The 10,000-nt window shown below is 45.5% G+C and overlaps 1 protein-coding gene across 6 annotated transcripts in view; it reads right to left on the minus strand.

Moving 5' to 3' along the window:
• Positions 1–10,000, minus strand: part of LOC125033709 (serine/threonine-protein kinase DCLK1-like) — a 106,177-nt gene that overhangs the window by 76,375 nt on the left and 19,802 nt on the right. For all 6 annotated transcript variants that reach the window (XR_007115621.1, XR_007115622.1, XM_047625435.1 and 3 more), the window contains exon 2: positions 964–1,812. Coding sequence is in view for 4 of the 6 variants with exons in the window: in XM_047625435.1 (XP_047481391.1) it covers positions 964–1,797 (834 nt within the window). In the remaining 2 variants the exon portion in view is untranslated. The remainder of the gene's footprint in view (positions 1–963; positions 1,813–10,000) is intronic.

Consider the following 10,000-nt stretch of genomic DNA (forward strand, 5'->3'; position numbering starts at 1 on the left):
CTCTCTCTCTCTCTAGGGCCAGGAACTGTTTCTCACAATATCAACTCTTCGTACGATATGTGAAAGAGATAATAAATGAACAGGCAATGGCTTAGGTTTTCCTAAAAAGAAGCAATGAAACAGCATATGGAAGTATCAAAAACTCATACAACGATGATACTATCTCCAGAAAAATCTACACATTACTGACTTGGTGCAATAAATATTCCCCTTACATACAAATGATAACCACATGGACCACAGACGATACGGAACGCGTTTTGTCGAACTAACATACTAGCCATTAACCTACATAACCGTACACAAAAGCCTATCTACTCCCTACGCTTTCTTCATGTTTCCGATTGTTTACTATCCCTTGCATCCCTTTCGTGGTTGTAACTTCCTAGGGGGTGAGTGTTACCAGACAGGGGGTTAATCCGTTTAGATCCTATTCTCCCATCTTTACAAACAACCTCTCACGTGACACATATATACTCCCCTTACAACACATAAACCCACGAGGTTTCTCACCCCAAAACCTTATTTACAAATCTAAGAGATGTTTCCATACAGTCATCATCCTGGCGTGATGTGATGTAACACTGCGTTTTGCAATTGCGTATTGCCCTACCTGCGTGCGCAACCATCAGATGTTCCGTAATCTTGCCGTTTTCTCAAGTCTTTTACAATCTCAATCTGAGCATTCGTTTTCCAAATTCATCTAATGACACTTTGCGTTAAAACGGATTTTGCAAGTTTCTAAGTTAATCTACATTGGAAAAGTAAAATTATGTAAATTGTAGGAAAGCTATTGCATATTCTTGTTAAAGCACTATAGTCTCAGCGTGATACTTCGTCGGTCCTTCAATATTATTGATTTTTCGCCTTGTTTTCAGACTACCCTTATCAATTCAGTCGTCTTAAACATGGATAGAGTTATTGAAGGTATTAAACTCAAATACACGAAGGAAGTGTACTGACCTGTCTTCCATCCAGAGTGTAGACTTTCCTGACGGCGCCCGTGTCAAGCTTGATGGCGTGCGTGATGTCCGAGAGGACCTGCTCGAGACTACGAGCGGTGCGGCGGTTGAGCAGGATCCGGACCGCCTTGCGTGGCCGGATTCCATTTCGGATCACTGTGACGAGTTTCGGCCGGATGAAGTCCTTGGGGGAATCCGCCGACAAGGAGGAGCCCATGAAGCTGGGAGGGAGTTCGTTGCCGGGCGTGGATGCCGGAGTGACGTGTGTAGTTCGCGGAGACACGTGCAGCGCCTCGTTGCGGCGTGCGGTCGCCCGCCACTGCGGCAGGCGCGCGCGGGTGTATTCCAGGCGCTTAAACGTCTCCGAGGAGGAGACCACGTATTCACCCGCCTCGCATATCTGGTCGAGTGATGTCACGCGCGTGCCGTCCAGCGTGAACAAATGCCGCACGCCCGCCGTCAGGTGAATAGAGTGATCGAGCAACCGCGTCAAATCCGCCAGGAGGGCTTCCCACGACCTGTGCTTGTCTCCGCCTACCGGTACCACCATCCCGCCGAACCAACGGTCACCATTCCGATAAAATCTGCAGCGGCGCGCTCGCTTTTCCTCGCAAAATCTGGCGAGAGGGATCCTACTGAAGGCACTTGTGGGCGACGCGCGCCCCCGGCGGCTCCCTGACGCTCCGCTGGTGCTGGCATTGGAGGGCGTCGCAGCCACGCCGGTTGAGGAGCCGCGGGACACGGGGGCCCTCACGGCAGCCTCGTCCTCCCCGCACTCCAGGCTGGACGATCCAGAAACCCCGGAGTGCTCCTTCTGCTGCTCCGCCGTGCCCATCACTCACACACCATCCTGTAATCGGGAAAAAAATCTTTAAGTCTCGTTTGTGCATATATATCACCTAAAACTAGTGTAAGAAATATCATCATGCGATCTGGAAAGAAACAGCAGTAAAATCAATAGTTTAAATTGTACGCTTCAGCCTCATCTGGTGGTAAATTCAATTAAGAATGTTAAATATTTGGGGGGCCTTTCCTTCATTGCTTGGAACGCAATGATTTCACCCAAACCTTGTCTGAAAAATCTTTAAAGGGGATCCCGTGCTAAGTGACTGGAAACTTAAACTGTTTATTAAGGGAACAAAACTACCCACAGATTCCTTCCACCTATTCTCAAGGCGGACACCTGACGGGGTAATAAGGTGCGAAAAGGAGTCACAAGATAAAAGACTGATGGCACTGAGGAGTTGGCGCTGAGAATAACGAATCTCAAGATAAAGCGCTGAAGGAAAAAAAGAACTTCAAGAAGGTTCATCATAAAAGGAGAAGGGAAACAGATAATAACGAGGGAGACCATGCAAGTCTCTCCGCCGGGGGAAAGGGTGGAGACGCAAGCAGACGCAAATGCAAGACGAGATTAGGAAAATGACGGAGGCCACCCAAGTGCCGGGGGCGTGATTAGAAGGGCGTGGTCGATACTTGCAAGGGCAGGGCTGTGGTGGAGATAGCAAGGCGGGATGTTATGCGGGTCCTCGGTGATACAGACAATGGGATCTTTATCTCAGCGTGTGGAGTTATGCTTTTCGAAGGTTTACTTGATAAAGCCTCACGTATACTTGATATCACAAAAAACAAAAATAGCCTACGTTGTGAAATCGCCAGAAATAGGGAATTATACACTGCTATATTCATCATAATAACATCATCATCATAAAAAGAAGACGAAGCTTTGTAACACGGCACAGAGCCGTAGCTGGCACAGGACCTGTCCGTGCGCCCGTGTGACTACAACCAGTGCCAGCCAGGTGAGCAGGACCATGCCCCGCTTGGTTCCAGCCTTACGCTCTTTAATCAAAGCATTTTTTCCAAATTCCACCGCCTCGCGGGAGGCTTTTTATCGGCATGCGAAATCGGCCTGACAGTGACAGGTCGAAAACGCAAAAGAAGGCAAAAGATGGGTAGTGAACTGACGCTGATGTTTACCTTATCAATTTGTGTAAATACAGGTGGGGGAAATGGCCCTCGCGTGTTTATTGCAGCTCCAAATAATTACCAAACTACAAGTTAAGCAGCGTGACTTCATATACACCTTACAGGATAGTATATAGCCAAACGTAAACAATGTATCGACAATATATATGTATATATGTAAGTATATATGTGTGTGTGTGTGTGTGTGTGTGTGTGTGTGTGTGTGTGTGTGTGTGTGTGTATGTGTATGTGTGTGTGTGTGTGTGTGTGTATGTGTGTGTGTGTGTGTGTGTGTGTGTGTATGTGTGTGTGTGTGTGTGTGTGTGTGTGTGTGTGTGTGTGTGTGTGTGTGTGTGTGTGTGTGTGTGTGTGTGTGTGTGTGTGTGTGTGTGTGTGTGTGTGTGTGTGTGTGTGTGTGTGTGTGTGTGTGTGTATGTGTGTGTATGTATGTGTGTGTGTATGTGTGTGTATGTGTATGTGTATGTGTATGTGTGTGTGTGTGTGTGTGTGTGTGTGTGTGTGTGTGTGTGTGTGTGTGTGTGTGTGTGTGTGTGTGTGTGTGTGTGTGTGTCTCAGTGGGCACTTCCGTAACGGTCTTGCCAATTATCTTAACATACTCCACCCATCTACCTTTATTTAACCCACCTTCACTACCCTCACCGTACTTGCCCACTAGACTCCTTACTTATTATTCTAATATCTACTCTTTGCTACTTCCATTGTAGTGTATGTATTCTACATTCAATGTAAAATCACGGTACATCTAAGCTGGTGTGTTTGAGATCTGCCAAATGGACTGTACTGGTTATCCCACGCAAAAGTAGCCCCATTCCCCTCAAGCCATCTCTCTCTCTCTCTCTCTCTCTCTCTCTCTCTCTCTCTCTCTCTCTCTCTCTCTCTCTCTCTCTCTCTCTCTCTCTCTCCCCCTCTCCCTCTCTTCCTGAACAGCCTTAATATATGTCTCCCTTTGTCTCGCTTCCCTCCTCCGTCTGTCTAACAACTCGCACTCTGCCTCAGTTCCCGTGGGTCCCTTTCTGCTCCACACCTCCTCTGCAGGGCATCCACCTTTGCTTCTCACACTTTTCTACCTCTCCCTCCATCCAACCCTCACCGCACACAAACACGCCCTTTCCCGCTCGCTTCCTCTCATCATGCATGCCTGCAACGCCTCTCCCGTCACCCCAACACCTCGCTCCGTTGCATAAACTCTCGCCCTTTCATTCCCAGCGTGCAACAGGAAGATATTCTTCTCAGGGAGCTTTTATCAAAGGCAAAGTCTTCTCTCGTCACACTTCACACTTACCACTCACGTTTATTAGTCTCCGCGTTTGTCACATTATGGTTCCGAGACACCCAAAAGCGCACGCACAGGTCTCAATCAGAATTCAGAAGTACCTGTTGCTACGTATAGAAAGTCTCTCCGTAACTGTACTTTAGGTTGAGTTAAACGAAAAGATCACATTACTGTTAAGTAAATTATAAAATTCATCAAGATTATATTCGCAGACAAAGGCACTGCTAAAGGCAGCGAATCAGACAGACAGACAAAAAGACCCACGAACAAATATACATCGCACGAACACTGACAGAAGACAGACAGATAGATAATACAGAAAGAAACTATTTCCATTCGCTAATGCCGGCCTTACTGTTACTCCTTTCAAGATGAAAAGCCGAATGACGCTGCAAGCTATGCTGTCTGTCATCCTCGTGGGTGAAGTAACTGTTGGCGTCGTTACAAGATCGATTGCAACAGTTTACATTATTACATTAAGGAATTTTACAGTAATTATTGAAATCAATGTAAAACGTGGACAATATCTAAGAATCACACTTACTTTATTTTTTCTTGTCTGTTATCTGAATAAGTCACTTCCCACCTGATAAAACATATCTAAAGATAAGGCTATTAGTATAGGCCACAGACATTCACTGTTTTAATAAATGAGGCAGTCAGTATAAAATAATTCCCACCGTGAAAAAAGAACATCGTCAAGAATCACATTTAAACAACAAAGGCTTCCAGACGGGAACGATATTTCCTGCTACGTCTTTATCTATTTCCACTGTAGGTTCAACGAGCTTCATCGAATTCGATGTCTCTTTCAGAGTGCGGCATCTCAACATCAAGACGCCGCTCAGATGTTATCGCACGGATATCATGCCTGCAGAAAAGTACTGTACTGCGCACGCGCGTACACACAGACACACACAGACACAGACACACACTTACACACACACACACACACACACACACACCCGCCCGCCCATCTCGATCAGTAACTGAAGCCATTACTAGATAGTGCTGGCAACGGTTAACAAGATTAATTAGTGTCGTACATCGAGCTAAAGGAAAAGTAATAATAACTAATGCCATGGTCGCAAGTCTTGTCCGGAAGCCACTGATCCGCTCGATTCTTTCGCACTCCTAAACGATATCTTCTTGCTACAACTCTTTTATCAGACTGAAATTTACCTTATGTATAACGAAACGGTTCATCTTCTGAGTTTTTGTCAATAATTGTTTATACAGAAGGAAAACAGCTGATTCCTGGTATTTGTGAAAAGTAAATGCACGAGCTATCCAGAAGAGATGTAAAACATTATCAGGGACATTATGCAACACGATCCCAATTGCCACTCTGGCAAGAAGTCGTGTGTCTTTAACTCGTACATTTACATTTATGCAAATCACATAATTTGGGGAATTTTTGTTATTTCGGTAAGCTAATAAATTGCATTTCTAACGTGCTGAGAATATATTTCATTATTTCAGGTAAAAATGCCTGAATATACGAAACATCGCAAAACGGCACTGGTGAACCAACACAGCATGTCTGGCTGGAACACGAGGTGGAGCGCAGAACAGATAAGCCCACAAGAGAGGTACTAGCTACTAGGCCTATACAGTAATAGAATGTGGCTGTGAGGGAGAGGGGAGCCTGTCGTCATTTCTACGGTCATCGGAGGGGAGGCAGTCGTGCCACGCCTTTCCCCTCGCTTGTCTCCACCCTCGCTCCATAGCAGTCCCTTCGCCCCTGCTTCCCCACAGGAACGCCTCCGCTCGAATTCCTCGCCCCATCCTCGTGGGAGGGCATTGTGGGCTATCACGACTGAATGCGGCAGCAGCCCCGATGTGTCTTCCATCTGTGCCCGACTCGGAGGGAGGGGCTAGCTGGCACTATTTTAATGACGTCATTGCCCTCTTTATCCGCCATCAACCGTCACGTGCTGTCATTACCTATGCGCCATTATGCCATGCCCTTAATTCGAAAGCCACTTGACAGGCTTCACTAAACATATAAAATTACCCACATTAAAACAACTAAAATGACGTTGTTTTCACGCACGAACCAAACGGTCTAAAATTCAACACTTCCGAGAAAGAAAAGGAAAACAAAGGCGAACAAATCCCACCGTCATAACGTAATCTAGAGCCAAAACCAGTCACTGACACCCACAGCCGCCGAGTGCCAGTGATACTCTGCATCCACCCACCAGTTTTGTATCCTCACTGTGACCACCCGCCCGCCCGCATACCCACACTTGCATCCGCAATGATATCGCCTGATCTCTATTGTTTCAACCTGGCTGGTCCGTAGTAACTTCAGATTGTTTCATACTCTAGGTCTTCTCGCCTGCCACGTAACTAGATTACATCACCACTAAACTGATCTGTCAGCTGTGTCTTTCCGCTTACACACGTGTCCCGAAAAGCACATTAAGTCTATGAGCGCGCGTGTATACGGAGTTAGTATGAGTGTGTGTGTTTGTACGTGCGTGCGTGTCTGTACCTGCGCGCGTGCGCATGCGTGTCATCAGTTAAATGTTTGAAAAGTAAGCTAACCCACTTGGTAATGTCGCACTAGCTAAATACATGGGCAGTCATGATGGAAAACAAACTCACGACAACCAATAAGTTTAAACTTTCTACTTCGGCGCCCGTAAGACTTTGCTCAAGCACACATGCCAGAAACACCTAACTATCACAAGGCTCATTTTCCGGCAAGGTGCCTCCTGCGACGGCATCCCCGGGCGAGCTCTGCTGGAGTCATCACACGCGCCCAAGGAGCCTTACATCACTAGCGCTAACATGACATCACCGAAAGAGGCATGAGGGCGGCGGGTGTGTGTGACTAATGGGTAAATGGAGATATTCCTTATTATACCGTTATGGCAAAACGCATGTGAATAATTAGAAGCCTATTTCAACAGGATATATAATGATATAGATTAGTATTTCGATCATTTTTGTCTTCTGCAAGACGATCGAAAATAATGAAATTATTCTCTCAATTTCCCCTCGCCTGTAGTCAATAGATTAGTCCTTTTCACGTTCCTTGTTATCATTACTCTGTGCTGTTTCCATCCTTTGGGAGATTCTTCTGTATTAAAGCTTATTCCTCACATATCACTGCCCTGGAGGACTGTGTCTATATAATATACAGCTTTACATCCTATCGACCGTCTAACCCTTTTCAAGTCCTAAAGCGCATCAAGGATTGGCTGTACGTGATACTGTAGGTTGTGCAGGGATGATGACGTCCTAATACTGCAAGGGCTAGGGTGTCTCAACCAGCCAGGCCACAGTATATGTTCCGTAGAACCTGCTTTACGGCAGGTGTTCTTGGTAACCAACAGAAAAATATCTCAACCCCTGTATGCATCTTCCAATTCGGATTTCTGTTAACTTTCTTACGAAGGTCCCAGATGACCAAAAGACCGAACACATTAGACAGCGAATAATGAAGCAGTAGATCTAAAACAATCTAACGGATTGTTGGCTTCCATACAATAATATTAACATGAGCAACAATGATGTATGATGCAAAACACACACACACACACACACACACACACACACACACGCACACGCACGCACACGCACACACACACACAGAGCCACTGTCCGGAAGAAAACATTGCAAAGAACTAAAATCCACAACGCTGTTGACTTCAATGTTTAATTTCGTGTTTCTTATGTGAATTTACTTTTTCCCATGCTGATCCGTTTTCATATCATCCAGGCTTGGGTTATGTACAGGCAAAGTATCCGGATTTTCTAATCTGCATGAAGACATTACAATCACGCAGCCTCCTTTCGCACTGTCTGCCGGCTTATAGAATTATAGAAGCCGGAAGAAAAAAAAAAGAAAAGGGGGAAAAACTATTGAAAAAACGTACTCGTATGTATCCATCATCTAGCTCGTCTTGCTAACGACCCCATACTCCGCGTGATAGTTTCGTGAGTCTGATGGGGAGATAGCGCAATATTTCAGGCAAATATATCTTTGTTATGTATTATTTACTGCGGTTACGCTGAAGTTATTTGAAAACAAAGATGACAATCAGAATATCGCCCAGTGCCTAATGACACACATTCATAGAAGTTAGGACGATGACTAAAATTTATACCAGCAATACACGTATATAAAAGCCTGCGCACGTCTCTCATTACCTGCCAGACCTCCTGACGGTCGCAGAAGGCGCTACTGAACGATCGCTGACGGCGACAACGAACGCGGCCCGCCACCGCAATGTCAACACGACGCTGTTGACTCTCTCTTTGCGTAATGGCTACGCTGACACCAAGACATCTCCCACTATTGTCACCCTGCAAAAATGCCTTCGACATTCCGGCTCTTGCGACGCCTTCGGGAGGAATTTCTCTTAAAACACGCGGCACCCCTCGAAGAAAATCCCTCCGCACTTGTTTCACCTTTATGTGTTAATTTCGAGGTCCCGCTCATTTCCGGCTCCCTTTCTTGGAAATAAAAAGGCTCGAGAGGTCTTAGAATACGCATCTCTGCTCCTTCACCAATGAGCGTCATTTCATATATATTTCCGTAGGAATGTTAATACGCATCTGGCGTGGTAAACACGTACTTGCAAGTAAGCACAGGAAACAGTTGTAGAGCATGTGTGCAATCCATACGGATGCATTATGTAAATCTTATAAAAGAAAACAAATTTTCTGTTACTTAATACTTAGCGTATGAGAATATGTCAGAATCCTCTTGGAAAGTAGTGGAGTACTAGCCTCCCCTCATTCACAGAACTCCAGACGGTGGGGGCGAACGCCCACGCCTCCAGCTCACGCTCACCACACCCACGCACGCACGCACACACGCACACACACAAAACCGTGCTGACAAAGACACGTACCGAAATGTAATATATATCTTTGTAATCCCGTAAAAATGGCAGTTGTTGCGTTCTCCAAACAAACTGGTATAAATTTACAGTGTAGCAACCAAGCAGGTCACGACGGCGCTACAAATAGCGTGAAGCAAACCCTAAAGCAATGTTTGTGTAAACAATCCCCAGCGAGCCCTCACTGCGTCTGTGATTAAGTCTCTTGCCATTGTGTATGCTGCATCACTTGAGGCTCTTCTATCAACATAAAAAAGAAAGGAAAACGACAGGAAAAATATATTATGTAAACAATCTCGCAACCTTTTTGGTTGCAAGACATCGTTATAAACAAAATAATAATTATCCTAATGCAAGATCTGGTGTGGATTTGATGACATGGCAGTAAGAATATAAGCCTGGGAACTTTGCATGGTTGCACCTCCCAAACATCATAACGCAGCTTGTTGCTAGCATCATATTTACTTTTTTTCCCCCTCCAGGCCTGGCCAACGCCCTCCGCACACATGTCTGTTGCAATGGCCTGATATGAAAGTCCCTCTAACACTATTGTTCTTCATAAGGCAGCCCTTTTCTTGCTCCACCGTATCCAAACCTAACACATACTAAATCAAGCTATCAACATCTACTAACACTAGGACGCTTCTAGAACTAATTACCAAATTAAATCATGAGTTACCATTTGCAGCCTTTAACGCTAGCTATATAAAAGTATCAAAGAGGCCGTTTTGCATGTTGTGATGCCAGCTCTCGACATAATGGATGCCATGTCACGTCGCCTGACCTTGGCCTACGAGTGCCGTGTTTCACGAGACGAGAATCAATAGCGCTAGCCGACTCAATCAACATTAAGATCACTATTTTCATTTTCATTTCTCTGCATTTCTTGCCTTCTTTCGTAATGTGACCTATCACAA

This window comes from Penaeus chinensis, chromosome 16 (genome assembly GCF_019202785.1).
Source record: "Penaeus chinensis breed Huanghai No. 1 chromosome 16, ASM1920278v2, whole genome shotgun sequence".
Taxonomy (NCBI): domain Eukaryota; kingdom Metazoa; phylum Arthropoda; class Malacostraca; order Decapoda; family Penaeidae; genus Penaeus; species Penaeus chinensis.